The sequence below is a fragment of the Aulonocara stuartgranti genome (assembly GCF_965226115.1).
Source record: "Aulonocara stuartgranti genome assembly, chromosome: 1".
Classification (NCBI taxonomy): Eukaryota; Metazoa; Chordata; class Actinopteri; order Cichliformes; family Cichlidae; genus Aulonocara; species Aulonocara stuartgranti.
In genome coordinates, this window is record NC_138939.1 from 9834801 (window position 1) to 9857251 (window position 22451).

Genomic DNA, 22451 nt, shown 5'->3' on the forward strand with positions numbered 1-22451 from the left:
ATGGACGTTATTTGGAGTTGTGGTTGCTCGTTTTCCTTTTGTTTGCTTTGTTCATTTGTCTCTTTTAATTCTAATTTTTTTTTTTTTATAGTTTTTCAACATGTTCAAAATAAAGATTCAATCAATCAATCAAAAAAGCAAATATGACAAAGAGGAAAATCGTGTGCTTTAAACCTTTTTTAAACATTTTAATCCTGGTGGATTCTGGTTGATTCTATTTTATCTGCATTATGAGACTTGTGTACCATACTGGAAGTAATCTGATAGCAGGTTAAACATCTGTACATGGCAGGATGGACGCTTGCCAGCTTACCAACTTCTACGTACCTTGTTGTCTCTGCTCAGGGAAATGGTTGCAATATGAAATCCAGGTTGTTTTCATTTGTCCTGGCCTGTGATGGATTGTACAGCAATAGCCTCTCCATATGTTTTTCTAAAAGATGGAGTCAGGCCCCTCTCCACTCCTTAACCCCTTTTTATACAGAACAATGAGTGATGCTGGCTTGGGATATGGAGGGATAGAGGGAGGTCAAAAAAGAGGAACACGAGTGGCTGTGCTGCAGAGCCACCAGCATACTGTGTTCACTTGCTGCAGGCCAGCAGTTAATATATCACTTCACCTCTCCCTCTTTACACCCTTTGGCCCAAAGTTCACATCCAAGCTGACACTAGCACCCAGACCCCTTAGCAGGATACCATGACAGATGAGTCTGACGTAAGGTTGTTTAAAGGTTGTAGACAATATTAATTATTCAGCAGAGCCAAACAATAGCGCTGTCTGGTTTGGGAGAACTGCTGTGCTAGTTGAGTTAGCAACTGCTAGTTTCTTGCTTGTGGCACAGGATTACTAAACATTGGTTTATTCAGGAAAACAGTGCACAATTTATAAAAGAGCAGGTGTGTGTGTGTGAGTATTTAAGTAAGGAGGGGTACTCTCGGGGGCTCAAGCCTACCCTACCTGGCATTCTCAATGATCGATGTGGCCATTTGTTTGGAGTTGCCCACGAGAGCAGAACACCCACTTAAATGATGTATTGTTGGTGGAGTTATTTATGATCGCGGCCCAGTTTGGCTCTTGGTGGGTGCATATTGCGCAGGTCGTGTTTGACATGGGCGACTGAGGAGTGAACAAGCCTGAGACACGCAGGCAGCCTGACCTGAGCTGTGCCTTATGGGCCTTTCCTTAAAAAGTGCTAAACAGCAAGCTAGCACTGGCTGACATTCCAGGGATATTGTGCAATGTGGTGCAAGGAGGTGGAGGTTGACATTTGTCACAGGGTGTGGGCCCGGTTTGACGAAGATGAAGTAGAGCATCTGCCATCGCTGTCAGCATTTGGGGGTCAGTCGGGATAGCTAATTGAAGTAAAAATTGAATGGAGACAGAGATGGAAATAAAGAAAAATTTCCCACCTGTGTGTTTGGTCCCTCTCACTGTCTCCTTTTAATCTCGCCTCCTGTTTTAGGTGGCGGAGGTAGGCTAACACAGCATCACCGCACCTTCCCCATGTGCAGGTTTGGCTTTGAAATGCTAATCCCAGACGCAAATGTCTTGTCTCATTTAAAGCCACTGTGTCACTTCCCAGGTGGGTGTGTGACAGAGTGCCCTGAGGGACCCCCTCTAATGATGCTAGTTCCCCCACAGTAAATATTGATGGGGGGTGGGGAGGTTCCCACAAGCTTTGGCAGAAAGTGAACTGTACGGAAGTAGTTGTGTGTGACCTTCTGATATTCTGTTTTCATGGCCAAAATGTCTCCACAGGCTGCTTCAGTGTTGGCTTTGCTTTGAAATGGCTTTCTTAAAAGGGCTTACAATGAGAATGTCAAAGTAATCTTATTAATAAGTACTCAAATTATTTTTTGTAACAGATCAGTTTATTGTGGTTTGTACTTTTTATCTCTGCTGTTATTTTTACTTGCATTACCTTTACTGCTTGTTAACATTGTTTCTAATTATTCATCGTATTGGTTGATTTAATGGGTTATTTAATTTCTCTGTGCTTTGGTTTTATTAAAAAAATACTACATTGATAAAATAAATCTATCCATAAAAGGCAACATTTTTGACCATTTCTGAATTTTGCAATGCCATGATTTAGGCTTTAGATTTTGTTTTATTTTTTGAGTATATCATTTATTCGTTTAAAACCCTGCTTTCAAAATATTTGGGACGGTGTGTAAAATGTCAATTAATAGAATCGTTTGTTAATTTAAGCCCCGTACTTAACTGGAAATTTACAAAGGTTTCAAACTGAATTTCTATGATCAATTGTATTACGATTTACCAGCTTGGACAAATCGTCTCTTTCAGGCCTTCAAGTTGTACAAAAATGCTGCGACCAGACGATTAACACGAACAGATTTTAGGATTCAAAGATGACTATTTCTTTAATCTTTAGTCTGAGAGGAAAGAAGTGACAAACACTATCTTGAAGATAGAATGTTATGAGAAAAAGCCTCTATAATTTATGAGTAGTCATTTTAGAAAACCTGACCATTCCTAAGTTTTTTTTTCTACCTGTAGGGTGAAAGTAAAACATATATAGCAATCTGTGTGTTATAACCTAGATTGTGTGCGACTACTCTGGCAAATGTGTGATGAGTGTAAATTGCGTTCCTAGTTGCTCACCGGTAACCAGGCTTATATGTGAGGAGATCAGGAAAGGTAAACAGAGGACGGCAGAGTGGGATCGATCACATTCTCATCAGTTCTCACCTCAGGGCCCAGCCCAGAAATTGATTGGACCCGCTCAGGGACTACCGTGAAGGTGTGGAAAAAAAAAAAGTACCTCATTAAATCGGGGGGAAAAAAGGGGCTACTTGGCTTTAACTCCAGAGTTGCCACGGTGGGAGGCCGGTCAACTAATGTGCAGCTAATGTGTAGTTGGTGTGTCCATCACCTGGACAGATGACAACGACTGCCTCAGGGGAGTCACTAACTCCCCTCTCACTCCCCCACGCCATCTCATAGAAAAACTAGGCCTAACAACCACTCTCTCTTTCGCACACACTTTCGATCTGTCTACCTGAATAGGTGGCATTTAGTCATAGTTCCCTACTTGGTAACTCTCAGCTGGGTAGCTAGCCTCCAAATGCCACATAGCCAGCACTCCTCAGTAGCTTTAGATGGCGTGCTTTGTGGCTTCCACTGGCCTGCGCAGCAGGGGACTGGCTGCCATGTCAGCTCAAAGTGGAGACACAGGTTGGTTTCTTCTCACTAAAGGACAGGCAGACAATCAGAGAGATAGAAGGATGGACAGACTGTGTGAAAAGGACGTCCGATATTGGCTCGTGTGGCTTTGTTGTGTGTTTGAGCTGTAGTGATCGAAGGGGAGTGGATTTGGATTGTGTTGAAGGGACCATAAAGGATGACATTTCTTTGAAGGGTGGGTTGTATGGAGTGACTGAGAGGCTGCTGAGCAGTGCCACTGGCTGTGTATTCTCCCTGACATGCCCCAGTCCTTGCATGTCATCCCCACTGTGATCAGAGCCTTTTTCCAGGACAGAATCCTCTCAAGTTGTTTGTGTAAATAATTTTTGCCCTTTGTTTTTGGGCGACTGTATGGAAGATGTCTTGCCTCATTTTGCAGAGCAGTAACCACTAAAAAATGTCACCAATCGCAGGATCTTTTAAGTTCAGTGTTCAAACTTTCCAGTGGCTCTTATTAGAAGAGTTCAGGATATTGGGAACTTAATTTGAGTTCAAAACTATTAGTTTTTTTTGTTGTTGTAAAAACAAACTCAGTTTAGGGAAACATCCTTCAGACACATATAATCCATGTTAATGCTGCTACTGCTAATAAAGTTAGTTTAATGTAAGAGTCATGTGACTCTTGGTCACATGACTCTTACGAAGCTTTGTAATTTAAAGTGTTAGTTGAATCTAAGAGTTTCAAGAGTGAAAAATTAGAACTAAAGATTGAAGATAATCAACGTTCTTTTTTCACGACAGCTGGTAAATCCTTATATAAAGTTACTATAAATGTTGGATTGTGGAAGTTATATGGATTCCAACACTGTGAAGTGTGAAGACAGGACAGGAAAGTTCTTGCTGAATCTATACTTGCTTTTGTCTGTGATACACTTGCAGGTTTAACAATGCAGTGCAAGTATAATTCATACTTCTTGATTCTAATTGCGAATATACTTTGAGACAAAACTTTATGCCATATTTTCTGACAGTCTTTTGCTCAGTTGCAGGCCTGTTCAAACTTTTGTGCTAGAGAGAAAGTTACAGTGGATGTCGCTCAAAATAAAACTCAAACTGAAGATGGGTCTCCGTGACTTTTTAGTCAGTGCAGCGTAGTTATATATATGAACGTAATTTGTCAAAGTTGGATGACAATTTTGGATCACCCAAATTATAGTTTTATTTCATGGCAGCGCTCAGCTGGAATAAATGTGTTTTAAACTGTTTCGATGACTGTTCATAGCTGTAAAAGAGCTCTGCTTGCCTAATGCTCTGTTAGAAGAACAATAAACAAACTACTTTTCAGAAAAGGAACAATGGCTCTCGTCGTGCTATTTTATATGCGTTTCCATTGTATGAAACTACGTTTTGTGTTGTACAGTTGTCTACGTCAACATGAAATGGAGCGTGCATTGTTTTCAGTGGATGATGCTTTGTAGAATGTTTTGGGGGAGGGAAGCTCAGCGTCTCACATTTACGTTGGTGGCAGTTGGGGCAATCTTTGACATTCACATTTACGTTGGCGATTGTATACGCATTAACAAAGACGCTCACGCATTTATGCAGACAGATACTTGCAAGGGCACAAATGCACTGATGCGCATACAGTTCAGGTACGAACACACAAACACGGAAAGACACACTTGGAAATAGAAAGGCTACACCTGGCTACGTGAAGCATCCGTGCGAGGATTAAATCAGCACTTCAAAAGAGCAGGAAACAAAAACACTCCCAGTGGAGGAGAGGGGAGCGGCTTGGCAGTAAAGACTGTCATCTCCAGACGGAGCAGGAGAGGAGGGGATGGAGGGAATGAGGAAAGGAAGGAGAGGGCGGAGTTTTCAGGTGTGCTCAATGGTGTGTGTGTGTGTGTGTGTGTGTGTGTGTGAGCAGACATACAGTAGGCTTGTTTGTGTCTAAATTGTTTTGAGGGTGTGATTGTACTTAAAGACATGACCAATGTTTGTACTATTTGTGGTAGGATGTTTTTTTTATCTACGTGTCAAAAATGAGTGAACGTGCTTTGAAACTATTTCGTGACAAACAGAATGTGCAACAATTCAAAGATGGAATTAGCAAGTATGATTTCAAGGGAATGTGTCATTTTCTTCCAGTGCAAAATCATGTCCAATTTATTTTCTTACAAGGGACTAAGAATTTATTTTTGTATTTGTAAAAGCATTCATATAATTTCACACTCTGACAAGTAAATGTATCTAAACAGAAAAGTCAGTGTTCTACTTAGAGATGTACTTAGTGAAAAGAACAGGGAAAGGAATGCATATATAATCTATGTAAATATCAGATGAAAGTTGTCTCTCTGAACAACGTTTTTGTTTTACGTGTATTTGTGTTTGAAGGTGGAGTTTGAGTGGCTGCGGCAGTACTGGTTTCAGGGCCAGCGTTATGCTCGGTTCTGCAGCTGGTGGACCAGACCGATGGAGCAGCTGGAGAAGGACTGGAAGCTCATGGAGACCATGGTGAGACTGCTCGGACACACTGCTAGTCACATGACAGCTTTGCTCTCTGGTTTCCCGACTTTTACTGCATTTGGCATCGACTCATTGTCACACAGATTACTTACTAAGACTTTGATGGTTAAATAAAATCTATCTAAATTTAAGTTTGTAGGCTGTTTACCATAAAATCTTTTTGTGCGAGTTTAGCTTTCTAGGTTTTACACATGATATTTCTTTTCTGAGACATAGATGAAAACAGTTAGTAGGTTTAGTTTAAGTATTTTCATTATATTAAAAATATGTTATAATGTATATTAAAACACTACTACTATTGCTTTATAGGTAATACCCTCAAAATATAGGAATACATAAAAATGAGAGCATTTATCCAAAATATGAAGAGTTTCTTTGCTAGTGTAGTAAGGCTGTCACACAAAATAAGTCTTTCAACTAAATGCTCAACACGCCTCTACTTGTGCTTCTTACACAAACTACACAAGTGATCTGCTGTCCAATAATACCCCTCACCAGAGAGGGTGTGTTTAAAATTACATGGTATATTGTCTATCTTCTTACCACGCCACACTATTAAGGATGTGTCAAGTGTTTAATCGTAGCCTCACAGAATTTTTATGGGAGCGGAACGTGGGTGCGTAGCTATTAGTTAGACACCACTGTAAAGGAATCACTTAGTAATGTCAGACTCATAATTAAGTCACCTTAGTCACAGCTCTGTTCTGTAAATTCTCTGTGTGCCGCAGACATACTCACACTGTAGACACACAGCGCGGAAAGCCACACAGTCATATGCTTGGTCTCGCTTTTGGTATACCCCCACAAGTTCTATGCAGTCCCACTCTCGTAGCTGGATTTCAAAGAGTGCGTGCACATGTATGTGTGTGTGTGTGTGTGTTTAACACCCAGACACCAGAAGCAGCAGGGGGCACTCTTGTATCACTGTAGCAGCATCGCAGGGAACGAGAGAGCTGTGCTCCTCTTTTCCTCTGTGCTCTCCCTCGCTCTCTGTCTCTTTATGTCTCTCACCCACTCCTGCTGTCTCTGGGAGCTCTCTGTCTCTGTCAGTGTCGAGCGCTGAGCAGTAATCACATCTAATGCTCAGGCGGGGATAAAGACTGGAGCTGGAGGAGAACAGTGCCGCTGCTGCTCAGCTCTAGTCATAGTCTCTCTTTCCTCCTCTCTCTCACACAGTTGAACAGCCTGGCAGAGAGTGGGTGGGGGTGTTAGTAGACAGGGGCTAAACTCATCTAGAGCTTTACCTCCGTGCCCAGATGAAGTGTGTGATTTGGACCTGTGTTTAGAAAAGGGCATCAGTGAAATGTGAGGTCTTTCTCCCTCTCTGTTCCTCTGTCTCCATGTCTCTCTAATGGGCAAGTGAACCATGTCCACTATGCATTTTAGAAAAAAAATATGTGTGACCAAATATGGATTTCCGCCATGTCGTTGGAACTTAATGTCAGATCTTATGCAATTCGGGGGGGAAAAAAAAGTAAACCAGTTGTTTTTAGAAAAATATAAAAAGCTAAATCAACAAAATGCAATAATTAAAATAAGGTAATAATACATGTGTAACAATAAATGCATGGGTATTTTAAATATCACAAATTACATTAACACGAGTTTATTAGAACATTAATTTTACAGATTAAATACTTTGGCACCAAATTGAATTAATCACAGTGTCACATCACACAAAAGCAAGTATGTCTTCTGCAGGAATGCATATCGAACCCGTGCAAAAAATGATACACTAGTGAATGCATAAAGGTAATGATTCACTATCGTGATGAAGGACAACATTATTGCTCTTGCCAGCAATATTTACATACATGCATCGACCTCTGATATGCTGATGAAAAGCACTTTATAGATGTGACTTATAGATTTTCCTTTCGGTGGTTTTGAAAGCTGTGGCTTTTCTGCCGTTAGATTAAAACACATTTCTCTAAATTACTTTGAGTTATTTAAATTATGTGGGTTCCCCTCACATTTCTTTATTGCATATATTTTACACTTTGAAGCTGGCAATTGACAGTATAGTATAATTTAGTGAAATACAAGTGACCTACTGTGTGCAGACGCTGTTTACCATGTATTTACTTAGATTTTTCTCTTGCCTGCAGAGTATATATTAATACAGGATTATTTTTGTCAAATTTGATATTACCATGGGTGTTTTAGAATAGCAAATATATGTCTCTTTAAATAGGGTTTATAAAATGACACTGTATTGTTTTATACACTGTGCTGAGCAATAAAGCAGCACATTGTTTTATCCTGCTAAAACAGCAATACAAACAGCCAGCCTTCCCCTCTTTATTGTCATATTTAGCACACACTGTCGTGGGATGCGCTGGGCTATGTATGTGTTTGTTAGTCTGTATGAAGAATATTGCAATATGGGGTGACTAGCTCCTGTTTATGGATACTGTCTCTCCCTGGGGCTCCCTCTCTGCTCCTCAGCCTGTTGTCATGCAAATGCTCATCCTTCCATTTGAATGACATTCTGATAAAATACATAAATAAATAAATAAATAAAGACCCGAAACAAAACAAGTCCACTCTTTTTGGTGCCTCATGAATTCACGTGGTTCCTTGATAGAAACAAAGAATCCGCCTCTTCTAGCATGCCTATGTGAATGAACGGCAAAACTATATTATGTGTGTATGTTGGAAGGTGTGGCTGTACGTAGGGTAAAAGGTTGTTTCGGCAGCATGGAAGAAGGGCATTAACTCAAAGGTTTTACATTCCCCTGTGATCCAGGGTGCCGAAGTCCGTTTAGACCTGGCTCGCAGCCTTCTGTTCCCCCAGGACTCTGCTATCATGGCTATCATACAATAGTGACATTTCCTTAAACTAGCAACAATGAATAGCTTCCATCTGAGTGACAATAGACAGAGAGTCTTGGCTTTATGCAGAATATTTTAAATACCGGTGTGGTATTTTTTTATCTTTTCTCTTTTCACTGTGGGGGAGAAGCGACAGCGAGCCCACGAGCATATCTTTTTTCCCTGTCCTGTGTGCGTGTGTGTGTGTGTGTTTGCGTGTATGTGTGAGCCATTGATGTTAATGTATGCACTCGGCATGACTTTAATTGATTTAGCAGCTCTGCTTGCACAGTACAGCTTTTTCCCTAATTTGTCACTTTCCTGACTTCTGTGGCTGCTCATCTCACAACTTCAAAAGCCACCGGATGCAAAGAGATTTCAATGCACTCAGTCTTCTCTCTCTCTCTCTCTCTCTCTCTCTCCCTTTCTTTCTTTCTCTTGTTCTCTCTCGCTCCCGCTACCTTGCTGTATTTCTCTCTTTCTCACACTTTCTCCCTCATTTGACAGAAGAACGAGCCTTGTAGATGGAAATCTTTTCAACACATATCAAGGAAATTAATCTGCTTTCATAATAAACGGGATCCATTCAGTTGAATACATTTGTATACTTCAAGATGTACAAAACAGGAAGTGGTATCGGGGCCATGTCTTCCTCTACACCGTTCACCCAGCCTGTCAGTCCCTGTTTTTCAATGGTTTGGTCACACACATACAGTACGTGCATATATATATATGTGTGTGTGTGTATGTATATATATATATATATATATATATATATATATATATATATATATATATATATATATATATATATATATATATATATATATATATATATATATACACACACACACACACACTCTCTTTTTTTCCCTCCCTGTGTCACAAAATTTGCTTTCTTTGATTTATAATGGAGGCTGGCTTTTGCATGCATGTGTATGCTTATGAGCCGAGATGCGCTTGGCGACCATTTCTTTTTCTCCCCTCACTGTAATAGCAGTCTTTGGAAACAATCTGGGCAGCCGAGGAGGGCTGCACTGCAATCATACAGAACCTGGCCTGGTCGCCATCAGTAGCTGATTAGGTTATTGAGCAAACGTGCTGAGGAGGGGTTGGAGAATGAGGGATGCGGGAGAGGGGGAGGTAGAAAAAAAAACTGCTGGTAGTGTGTGTGCGTGTGGGGGGAGCAAGAGTGGAGGGGTCAATGTAAATGTTATTGCTGTGTGAGCTCATTTGATCAAAGTCCTGGAAAGGTTAAGCGAATCCAATCTGGTTTTGTATGGCAGAGTGGAGACACAGGCGCTAGGGAAGAAACCCCCAGGACGGAGAATGGATTATCATATTGGCGCTGAAGTAGCAGGGGCCTCCGACGGACAGTTTACTCTGCCCGTAATGCGTTTAGACAGCAATTGGCCTTAATAACCTTTATTGACTTCAGCGGGTCAGTGCCAAGAATCTAATTATCAAAGTGTATCAATTTCATTGGAGTTTAGAGTTGCACCGCTCAAAATAATTATTTTAAGGTCGGCCCGGGGCAATTAATCCCCTCTCCACTTATTTGATGGCTTTGTAAAACATTATAAATGTTATGGTTTCTGTTGTGCGTTACGCCGTAAATAATTTTAGGGAGCAATTTTTTTGTAATGCATTATTTGGAGAGCTTGCCGTGCTGGTCCAGGTGAGAGAAAAAGGCAGTATATTTTAAAAAGCTAGGGGCTAAAGCTGAATCACGTTGCAGATGTTTACCAGCAGTAATTTTTCTCTTTTGCTTGCCGCTTAACTTGCACAGTTAGGCAGAGTTTTATATCCACTTTATATGCACACATGGAACCCAGATTAATTATAAGTGTGAACTAAGCAGTAAACTGCTTAAAGACCATTTTTATTGCTCATTATGAAGCCATTTATTATCTCTTACATTAAATCACACTGGGTTTATGCATCATATTGTTTTGCATTTAAAGCTCCACACTACGTAAATAGGCTTATACTTTTATTATATTCAATTCTGTGCAGTTCTTACGCACAGATAGTGCGTGTGCGAAATGTGTGTCTGCGTGTATGGCTTCAGATTTATTTGTATGTTTCTGTCCGCGTGTCTGTGTGTGTGGGGGGTGCAGTGTGGCCGCAGTGTGTGCGAAGGAAGTAAATGTGCAGCTGCACAGTAGTTTATCCTTCATTGACAGTCAATATGTGCTGTTACCTGGATAGTAGCAGCTGTTTCTCCTTATCGCACAACATAGAGTAGAGGCCTAATCCACACGTTCATAATTGCTTGGCGTTGTTTACCTGCAGCTGTATATAAGCTTGCTTGCTTTGCCCTATTTAAAATGGAGCTGTATAAAAAAGAAATTACTCAGAGATTATTGTTATTATTCATTTAAAGAGGAAATATATGGCTGATAATACATTTTACATCATGCAGCAGCTTGTGTTTGGAAATATAAAATGAAAAGAAGCAGGAAGACACACATGGAGAGAGTGAGGAAAAAGAGTGGGGAGAAATGTAGCGGTGGAAAGGTATTTTGCAATTCTCTTTGAAGTCCCTATTCAACAGGGTAAGCTGAATTTTCGGCAGTGCCTGATAGTGTTTCTGCGTAAATGCTTAAACCCCTTTAGAGAATTTTCATGGGCAGATACGCGGTGGCTTGAAGGGAGCGTTTATGTTACCTGGAGCCAATGCAGCCCGCAGCTTTGTACCTAAAGATGTACAGTAGTATTGAATGGAATCCCACAGAGGTTTGTCTATGACAGAATCTCGCTGCAGCATCGCTGTAAGCCGAAGCGGGGAAAAAAAGAGCTTTGAACAGGTTTAACCTTGTCAGTCTTTTGCTAGGCTCATACACTCGCATTTATATACTTGAACACAGACACTGAAGGACAAAAAACACTAGGACAGGCATTGATATACACACATACTTAAAAATACGCCGGTGTCCATTTAGAAAAGTTTTTAAAAAGCTTTGTGGTGATATCCGAAATGGCGACTATTGCTACAGTTTTTCATTTTTTATTCCTGAATATATTTCAAAGTTGCTATTATGTAATGCAATATTCAGATATTTTTTTAATGTTATGTAGAAGAATAAAAGTGGCAAACACACAGGTGTGGTAAAATGTCTGCATGGAGCTGCAATCTTGTTGTCAAAGTTCATAGTGTTTCACAACATATTAGTGTGTGACAGCGAACCAAATCTGAATGCAGCTCACTGTTTGATGAATTCCAGTTTAAAGTGATTATGAGTCCTCATTTATATGCGTAATTATTTCCCCAAAATAGGATATAGATAGCTCATTGTAGTCTTCTTGAGGTGGGAAGAGGTGTTGCCTTTTCCTTCATAAAGCTGACCTGAGTAAACTTGCTTCAGGAATGTGGATGACTAAAATTGGAATTTATTACAAGGACTTGTACGTGACAATGTGGAAGCTGCACATGAAACAATGGCTTTTTTTTTTTGGTCATTGTACCGTTGACTGTCAGCAACAGTATTGTGCACGCCCCATCTTTACAATGCGGGGATGGAGAGTTTTATTGACAGCAGTTTGGATAATTTATTTTTGTTTGTCTGTGAATTGTGGTGTTGACAGTGTTTTTACTGTATCAGTGGGCTCTGAAGGCGGCTTGTCTCGTCGTCTTAGAAAACAAATGAGCACTTTACAGAGACTGATCTGCCTTATCCGCTTAGCAGCTCCCTCAATCCCCACATTTATTTATTTACTTATTTATTTACTTTCTTATTCATTTACTTACCTCTGTATGGATTTGGTTTGATTTCTCTCCTTCTACTCATAGCCACCCCCTCCTCTTCCTCTCTTCATCCTTGGCCCTGATCAGCAAGATAAGCCTTCAGAGGAGGGGAGATAACATCCATTAAAGTGGTAAAGAGGAATTATGGGGCAGCCCAGATTAATCACTGCTCAGCTTAATCGCATTCTGTGCGGACGCTGGGGTTGGCTGCAGGGCCCAGCTTCATGTGTCATACCAACAGAGCGAGAGAGAGGGCGAGGGAGAGATGCAGCGAGGGACTGAGTATTTGTTGAAAAGTGCCTTGATGGGAAAGAAAGTTTAAAAAGATGAAAGAGATTTCAGGGCATCTCACTGAAACCCCCAATCTGTTATAGACATCACTACTAACTAGCACCTGACATAAAATTATTGCACTTTGATCCAGGTGTAATTGTTTACTCTTGCAGGCAATCATGTCAAAATGGTTTAGTAAAAGATATTGGCACAAACACAAGAAAACACTCTGATTTGTAAAAAGCAAAGAAAAAAAATTGTTCAATTTATGTCGTTTTAGGAAAATATTAATCTTTTTGAATATTGAATATATGAAGACAGCTTGTACAATCTTCGCCGCACTCAGAAATAGCAGTATGCATATTGCAATGTGGCGCCGAGCTCTGTAAGCCGCAGAGAACAAAAATAGAGTTCTCATACTCTGAACTTTGTGCACACACTTTTAATAAAATCATTTAAATCTGAATCTAGATCCTCATCAGGTCATGTGGTTGATATCATTATTGTTTATCTACACGTCAGCTCAAATTCATTTCACATTTATTTGTACAGTCTCTAATCAGAGTCTCGGGGGGCTTTATATCGCCCACACATTGTGAAACAATAAATGAAACCAATTAATGAAAATGAAAACGGCCCACCCCAACTATGGATCCTCAATGTGAACAATGGGAAAAAAAATCCCCTAAGACCCTAACTAAGAACAAAAATGGAAACTAAAGTCTTTAGGTTATGACATAGCAGTCTGTTATTTGTTATTATGACACAAAAGCGGGGTCAAAAACTACGGAATTAAGCTGATATACACTGTTCATGCAATAAATTTAAAAAGTTTCAGATAACAGTTTTTTTTTCATCTCCAAAGCAAGCTTAAATGTAAAGGATCAGAGGTGGTGGAAATTTAATCCATGATCACTTCCTTTGTTTAAGTGCGCAACTACTACAGGAAAATAACAAGTATTTAATACCTTGGTACCTCGCTAATTCTTCAAAATCACTGGAGCAGCCATCATGTTTGGAGCAGCAATCTGGGTTTTAAAATACACAGTCCTGTTTAAAAACAATATGTGTGGAGAGGGTGGAGAGAATGATATGATTCTGGTGGGAAGACGCTGTAAAATTGCCTGATTCGCTTGAAGAAACGCAAAGAAAAGGAGAAAAGATGGGAAAAGATTGTGGATGATAATTGTATAATTTTTTTTGGGGGGGGGGGGGGGGGAGTGAAGATGGAGGTGGTTTAGGGAAGTGGAACAAGGGGGAAAAATAAGACAGGGTGGTTGTGACTTTTTCTGATATCTGAGGAAGAAAGTTATAAAGGTAAACAGTGAAGTTGGTATCAGGATCTGTGAGTTAAAGTAAATCAGAGAAATGAAAAGCTGATGCTGGAAACTGGAAAAGGCCACGTAAGTCCTGGGAGCATTTTGGGAAGTGCTTTACTGTGCACCTTTCAAAACTGCCATGTTCAGTATGAAGAGGATATCCTAGTAGAGAAAACCTGAGATCTGTGTTTTTGTATTAAACAGCCTAAAAGTGTACTGGTGGTAACAGGTAGCTTTTTTTTAAATGTGATTTAACTATAGATCCTGTTTTACATTCATTGGCCGTCCTCTTAGGTAACACTAATCTTCCACCCTGCTACCTGCTACCCTTGCAGTGCAGATAGAGTGATCTGATGGGTGGTGTTAAATGGGTGAGATGTAGGACAGTGTAATTAAAGCTAGTCCTTTAGTGGGCCCTGCCTCGCTCTGCTGGGAGTGCCCGATATAGCACTCATTAATTCCTATTTGTGTGTAATGAGAGGGTCATGTTGGATGTAATAAATGGCTCTTTTATTTGGGTGAGAGCGGCAGGGTGGCATCTCCTCCCGGCTAACTGTCTCATAAACACCCTTTAGCCACTCTAATCAGCCTCCCTGGGTGAGGAGTAATCACACATACACGCATAACACAATGGGAGGGAAGATATACTAAATATGCAAAAAAAAGAAAATTAAGCATGTTTAGAATGTATTTTTTTAAAATGCATATTAGAAGTAATTTTTGCATATTCATTTTCCAAAACGAATAATAATAGCGCAATTTAAACATTGTAGAAGTTTGGCAGTTTTAAAATGACTTCTTTAGCTATAAATGACCATAGCGATAATCAGAAAAAACACATATTAGATCCAGTCTGTATTTTATTTTTTTTTCCCTTTTCACTGCTGCCAGTTGATGGCAATGCATTTGAAAGAACAGATTGTTTTAAAAAAGTCCTCTGGGGCTGATCAAAAGGTTCAACACACAACATGTGCAATAATGGTTGGCCGCTGATCAGCGAGGGCCACTTTGTTGAAAGATTAAACCAAAAATGCAACCAAAAAGCAAACACAAATGTCATAAAAAAGAAGTTTGAACTTGACTGCCTTTTGATATCTGAATACAATGTAAAATAGATTTGCGATTCATGGCAATAATTAGGAACACGATAGGTGCATTTTTAATTCCCTTTACTTAATTAGATGATATCAGTGTAGTCCACAGTTTTTAAGAGCATAGGTGCTTTATTGAACATAAATTGTTGAATGTAAAAGCTCCAACGGTGTCTTTGACTTCCCTGCCAGCTTGAAGTAGACAGAATCTTATAGAGTATGCAAGTCCATAATCTACTTATATGTCGCTGCGCTATGTGTTTGGCATTTACGATTACTGTATCGCCATGTGGTATGTATAGAATTGTGTAAGGCATGTGCAGTACCACTCTTGTGTATATGAATGAAGCAGAATACAGACAGACAGGTTATTTACAGACAGTGATGCAAAAGTGAATTTATTGATTACCCATTACGTTGAAAAACAAAAAACAAAACTGGCATGTGTAAAACTAACTTTCCTTCATGGCTGATACTATACAGACCTAACACTTAAATTGTATTTTATGGCCTATAATTTTGCAGATCTTAATCTGTTCTACTTAAGATACAGTCATTGTTTCACTGTACATCTACCAGTAATTCAAATTTGATGTCAGACTGGACATATAAGAAGCCCTGTCAGGCAGATTCAGAAACTGAAGAAGTGTTCAGACTTCTCTTACTCAATCAAAACTTTGTTAGCAGAACATTTCAGCCCCTGCAGGCATATCCCCCCTCTCAAACAAAATTCTTCTATGTGAGCATGTTTAGATGGATGGAAATCCTTTTTATTGGTTTAGCATTTTTGAAGACTTGAAGTATGGTGCTGTGTGTAACGCTGTTACTTCAGGGCTTAGAAAGGCTGGCTTTGGCCCCAGTCAGCAAAAAGCTTTTTACTGGCAGGAGAGTGAGGTGCCGATCACAATCTGCTATCTAGCTAGAATCTAGACTCAGCTTTCATATACTGAAAGAGAGAAAGGGGGTTTCAACAGAACAGAAGGTGCTTGAGTGTCACGCTCATCGCAAATATCTCTGTCCAGCTCTGTCTTCATTGTCCTGAATTAGTCAAAGCGCCTCTCAAAGCTTTCTTGTGATGGATGGATTATGCGTTCTAGCCAGGCCGGTGTGCCGTTTTCACAAGTGCGTGTGTAGCCCCTGCCACAGTGTGCTGGAGAGCTCATTCAGACTAAGAACTATGTGGTTTAGCCATTAAGGCCAACTGGACGGACACTCCTTACCATGGGTCAAAGACAAAAGCCTTGCAAAAAACCCCCCAAAAAAACAGGCCGGTGAATTTTTATGTGATATTTGTGGGCCCATTGGGCTACAACTTGACAACAGATTTGCTTTTCTTCTTGCCACCAAAAGAGATCACCACAAAAGCCCGAGAGTTCTGCTTCATTTGACCCTGTGCAAAGCATATGTCCTTCCATCCTGCTTGTATTCTGTCCATAAGATGGACTGCCGTGGGCCCATAGAAAGCATCCCTGCCCACTTGACTGTGTCACAATGCCTTCAAACAAAACCACTTGTCAGGGGTCTTCCCTTTTTGGGACTGTCTCTATTCCCACTCACCCTTTGTCACTTCAGACATGCTACTCTGATGTTTCAGACACATTTTTCTAATGTTTTACACTCCATATAATCTGCTGTGTGTAGCAAACCCCATTTTACTGGCTGCTATAATTGATGGTAGCTGCGACCTTGCAAAGGTCAATCTGGCAGAAAGGCCTAGGTTTCTGTCACCACGGAGATTGCGAGAACACACACACAAAGCGGGAAATATCTTGTTTTATCAAAAAAATAAATCTTGTTAAGGTTTCAATTGAATGTTTTAGAGATCTTGGCATAGAAAATAAATTGCAGTAGTCATAATGTGTACTGTATAGAAAACAAAAGGTGCAATATATCAGTCTTTTTATTGTTATAGGTCTGCAAAAGGATTTAAAATAATTTATTGGGAGTAAATTTAAAGCCTTGAAATCCGCCAGTGTGAATGTTTCAATTGTATAAACTGTTAACCGTTGCTCAGATGATTTAAAAAGACATAAATATACAAAATAAAGATTTCCTTAAATTTTTCTTGAGTGAACATTTTCATAAAGCATTTCTCATTTTATTCACTAGCAACCCCGATCAACAGTGTTGACACCCTTCATTCTTCTCTCTCACTCTCACACAAGCGCGCACGAACACACACACACACACACACACACACACACACACACACACACACACACACACACACACACACACACACACACACACACACACACCCTATCAACCAATCTTATGTAATGGAAACTGAGTAAATTTCATTTCAGGTATGCCTCAATTTTGAGCCATCTGTAATCGTGTGATGGTAGGCACAAAGCAAGGAAAAAAAAACATACACACACATACTAACGCACACACACAGTTTTTATGACTTTGAATGTGATGTCACAGGAAAGTGAATGTGGTCTGGGCTTATTTCTTCCTTGGCTAATATAATTTTTCCACCGGTGCAGAGTCCCCTCCAGTGCAAAGTAACTCGCTGGTGGCATGCAGCAAACATACACAGATCCCTTGTCCAGACTGGAGCGAGCCCTACCAGGATCACAGCTCCCCAGTTGTTTACATCTGAGACCAGAAACTATCCATTCCTGTGAGCAAGGTGCTCAATGCCTTTTTCCACCAGCGGTCAAAGTGATATTGGTTTCTTGTATTAGAGTAAGGAGGGAGATGAAAGCAGCTAAGGGTCTGTCATACTCTCATTGCTAGGGCCTATGAAATCAGGTGTCAGAGCAGCTGAACTTAAACTGTCACAAAAGTCCATGGAGTGTCTGGAGATGTGGAGAAAAGGGTTAAATCTTAAAACCTGATATATTTGCTAATGTGTTAACCATGCAACGGGAGTGCTATGCTGGATTTGGTGTGGGAAGGGGACAGTAAAAATTAAACAGCTGAGAGAAAAGGAAGTGTGTGGTTTTGTGTGTGCGTGTGTGTGTGTGTGCTTGTGTGAGCCGTTGATGTTAATGCATTTTTTAAAATAACTTGCGTCAAAGTGATGTGAGTGCTTGCAAGAGAAACTGACAATAAAAAAAGAAACACCTTTTTATGAACAAGGGAAGGGGACAATATCTGAAAGAAGACAAATGAGAGAGAACAGAAGAGAACACGTAACATACAGCCGCGAGAAGGAGAAATGTTGGCATATAGCAACATTTATATTATGAATTTTGACTTTAAACTTTCTTGTTGTTGTGTGTGTCTGAAAAGGTAGATCTTTGTCATTTATACAATATTAGTATGTTTCTCAAGTATATTCCCTCGGCACTATTATCACTTGTAAGTCAGTCGTTTTCAGAATTCAAACTAGCAGACCTCTGACTCATTGTCCTGTTGAACAGAAACATTTAGCTTTGCAAGAGTTCCACCACTTTCTGTTAATTATCAACAAAAATATAAATTTTTTTCACCCAGCCATACTCTTCCTTTTATCAAATTTAGTGTTATTAATACCTATGGCCAATTTAGAATTGACAATAACCTAGCCTAATCTTGTACCCGGAGAGAACCCGGAATACCAACAGTAGGAACATGCAAACTCCACCAGCCAGGTGTTGGATTCAAACCCAGACCGCACCGCCTTTATTTTTTCATTATTTTCCTAATTTTCACATGGAGTATTCAAATATGAGTCACTCAATAAAAAACCCTTTGAAATGATAGAAATACTATGTAATAGAGACCGGATCTTGTTTAAAGTCCACAGTGATGGCTTAACAGTCACAACCAGTAGGATTACTAGTTATCTCCATTCTTGCCTCCATATGGGCACAGTGAGATGTTGGCAAACAGAAACACTGGGGAGTCTGCTGGCTTTTTGCTGGGCTGTTACACATGCTAGTGGCAAGGAGACCTATGGGGAGGTTGCCAGTATGACAGAGGTGCAGTTAGGCTGGGAGGCACTATTGTGGCAAATTAACACCAGCCACCAGCCAAATTTCTGGAATGTTTAGTGTTACTTGTGAGTTTGTTTACCTCCTTCCTATTTTAGGTATCTAGTCATCATCTAGATGGTGTTCTCGTCTAGAATTCACCTCTGTCTTTTAAACAAGTTCATAAGGGAGCTCATTTTGGAATTGAAGCATTTGTGGCCTGCAGACATGAAAGGTTCCCTAAAAGAGAGTGCCAGTGAGCTTAAGAGTACTTGGAGTACCCGGAAAGTCCTGGGATAAAGTCAGCTAAGGCATTTTCATTGGGTGTTAAGAGTTTCTCTGACACTCTGGTGGTCAGCTAGTAGGTCTGGTTTATGGAGTGCAAACTTTCAGTTGTGCATGCATCTTTTTTTTTTTTTAACCTTCTTGCCTTTCAGCTTCTTAGCTCTTATGTGACCACTCACAGCTTCTCTGTTGCATTATAAAGGATCTAAATCATATTACTCTATGTGCAGCAACAATCTTCCTATTGTATTATTCTATGTTGAATGAGTGACATGCCCTTATGTGATAGACTAGACAGATGCTTGTTGGTGTTAAGATACAGTCCTGGCTCGAGGTGTTAGTGAGCTGCCCCAGGCTGCCCACCAGCCAGCCTTCGCTTGGAACACTATCATCACTCTAGCTCTCCACTAACCAAAATATCACCTCAGCTTGGCTGCATGTTTGTTTATCTTCCCCACCTCTGCACAGGCCCGGAAATGTTTATGCCTAACTTTAGTAAAATAGACAGGGTTGAATATGGGGTCTGGGGACCAATGAAAAGAGTACCAAGGAACGTCTTGTCCTCTCATTCACCTTGTAATGTGGCCTGGGTCAGGGGGACATCTGTGGTCAGCGTCAGGTTGAGAGAGGTGTAGACTGAGGACAGCTACTGTCATCGAAGGGTAAATACAAGAAAAGAGGGGGCTGATTAGTCCTAACACAGACCCAGAGATAAAGGACTGTGATCTGGCTGAGTCTGACTGAGGTTGGGCTTGACCAGTAAACAACCAGCAGGGTGTCTAAATGGCCCGGGGATCAGCCTGGGGCTAAACCTGAAGGCCTCTCTCAGCACTGGGTCTTCTAAACACTAGATCATACATGCACAAAGTTATCCGTGCAAACAGACATTCACCGATTTTTGTGGGGAAGAGACTTGCTAACACAGATTTAAATTATAAGAGGGACACCTCTACTCACAAAAATCTACACTGTACTCACAAAAATTTGTAGAGAACAAATAGAAGCTTTCGATACACACTCATAAATATATACACACCCCAACAAAAGCAGAGGTTGTTTAGGTAGTGTTTAGTGGAATTATTGAGTTGGGTGAAAAAAACAAAGATTCACTTGAGTAAAGTGTATGCAACATAATTTAGCATTTTGAAAATGTGGCTACGATAGGCTGGACTTGTCCAGGGTGTACCCTGCCTGTGGCCCTATGAAAGCTCCAACCCCTGGCAGTTGGAAGCAGAAAAGGATGGATGGATGTGCAGTCTTTCCCTGTTATTCATTTTGATCCAAAGTCAGCTTTGGGAAGAGTTGAAGCAAGCTTAGAAGCACCTTAGAGCAAGTTTCAGATCAACTGTGAATCACTTCTCTTCAGCGTTGTGCTACACGGTCAGCATGGCAATGTGATGTCTACCAGCTGAGATGGTGATACAGTCTGAATACACTTTCTGGCACTTTCTTAGCCTGTCACTCATCCCAGGAGGACAGGGTTTGATCCAAACTGAAAGGCACAGTTTCCATAGGGAGTACAGCCGGCCCTGCCTCCTCCTGGTCACCTTAATCTTTGGTGTCTCCTCTGAGTCAGGTATAATCAGTCACACACCACCACATGTTTTGACACCTGTCCTGTGTGCTGTAGAGAAAGTAAGCATATTACTGCTCTCCTTTGGAAACGCACACACAGAGAGACAATCAAACGTATCTTCACATGAATTAAGACAGACAGGTGTATTGTCAGAAAGGGATTAAAAAACAGGGTGAGGGGAAGAAATGAAGGTTCCCTTACATAGTGGGTTTTTTGAAAAGAAGGTTGGATGACTGGGGAAGCGAGTGACTGTTAATGGGAAGAAATGAACGTGCTTGACTGGTGGATGTGACAGGAAGAGACTGTTCTTAACAAGGCGTCAGAGTCAGTCAGAGTTACAGATCCATCACTTCTCAGAGGCTTGGCAAAGGAGGGGGGAGACATTTAAGGATATTCAGAGAGGGAGAGAGTCTGTGAAGGGTAGAGAAGAAGAGGGAGACGGTGAGGGGAAAGAGGGATTTGAGTGTGGCTGACAGCACTGCATTTAATTTGGGCTGCCAGATCCTTTTTCATTTGACTCCTTCTCAACCAGCTTAGAGGCTGCGGAGGACTTGGAGGCGAAGGTTTGCAGGGATGTCTCCGATTATCACTGATGTGCCACGTCACACTTTAAGCCAGCCTGTAATTCATGTTCAACAGGGGGATACTCACACATTACACTGTGCTGTGCAGGACGTGATTAATTGACTCACACTCTAATATTGGGTGTAATTTGCCCATCCTCTGATGTGAAACTGACTTTATACTAGACTTACTGCATGCTGTCATCCTAGGGATGGTATAATTGAGTCTTGGCTCAGAGCTGTGCAATTTCTAAACTAAGGATAGAAGCACAAGCACGCCAGGATTCACTTCAGGTCTTTCTACCCAATTTTGCAAGTTTTCTGTTTAGTATTTAGGGTAGAATTTAATAGAGTAAATCACTGTAGTGGGGTTTAAACAACCACTGTTATTTAAAGCACTTTTTAATGGTGCTTCTCTACCTGTCCACTTTCTACTGAAGTTTTCCCATTTCTACTGGTATTTCACATATTTCCATTCAGTTCTATTTTGAACCGCCTATTTCCACTTCTGCTGCTGTTTTTTTATCCAGACTATGCTTTTCCTGGCTGCAGTGGAGGAGGAAGACCAAGCAGAAGAAGGAAGGAGGGAGATGGCAGAGATCCTGCTGTCTGCTTTGACAGACAGACACCAGCAAAGACAGACATGGAGAGACAGGTAACACAATATACCACCAACTTTGTTACTTCCATTGATCTTCAAAAAAAAACAAACATCTGTTGATATGTAGTCTATCAGTTATGAGTCCCTATTTTAAATGGAAATGCCATCACACTCCAATAATAACGTTTATTAATTTTCTAAACTGATTTGATCAAATATAAGTAATGCATGCATGTTGCTGTGATTTCCTCAAGATTACACAAACCAAGGCAGAAAGCAAAGATAATATCTCATTTCACCTCATTTCACTTGCAAACCCAGAGCTATTATTATAGCTCGTGTAGTGTTGTTGCAGTAGTAAAATGTGTCAATATCTAGTTCTCAGTTAAGAGATTTATTAACTGTGATCACATCATCAAACAAAATAAAAACGAGTTGCAAAAGGTGACACATCAGGCCTACATTGCTTCAATGTGCATTGATCATTCATTTTCAGTGAATCGGTGTGAATTCCAGAGATATGCAATGGTGTGGTTGGTGTTGGTTTGAGGTCCTCGGGCCTGGCGGTTATCACAGTTATCACAATGACACATGTGTCT

General features: G+C 40.6%; 2 protein-coding genes across 5 annotated transcripts in view; one reads left to right on the top strand and one right to left on the bottom strand.

The window, feature by feature from the left end:
- The window catches only part of LOC309711759 (uncharacterized protein), an 80743-nt gene that overhangs the window by 38120 nt on the left and 20172 nt on the right, over positions 1-22451 (bottom strand). The window lies entirely within an intron of this gene.
- The window catches only part of fto (FTO alpha-ketoglutarate dependent dioxygenase), a 114725-nt gene that overhangs the window by 31083 nt on the left and 61191 nt on the right, over positions 1-22451 (top strand). For all 4 annotated transcript variants that reach the window (XM_082542109.1, XM_082542107.1, XM_082542108.1 and 1 more), the window contains 2 exons: positions 5546-5665; positions 21782-21906. In XM_082542109.1, the coding sequence (XP_082398235.1) occupies positions 5546-5665; positions 21782-21906 (245 nt within the window). The remainder of the gene's footprint in view (positions 1-5545; positions 5666-21781; positions 21907-22451) is intronic.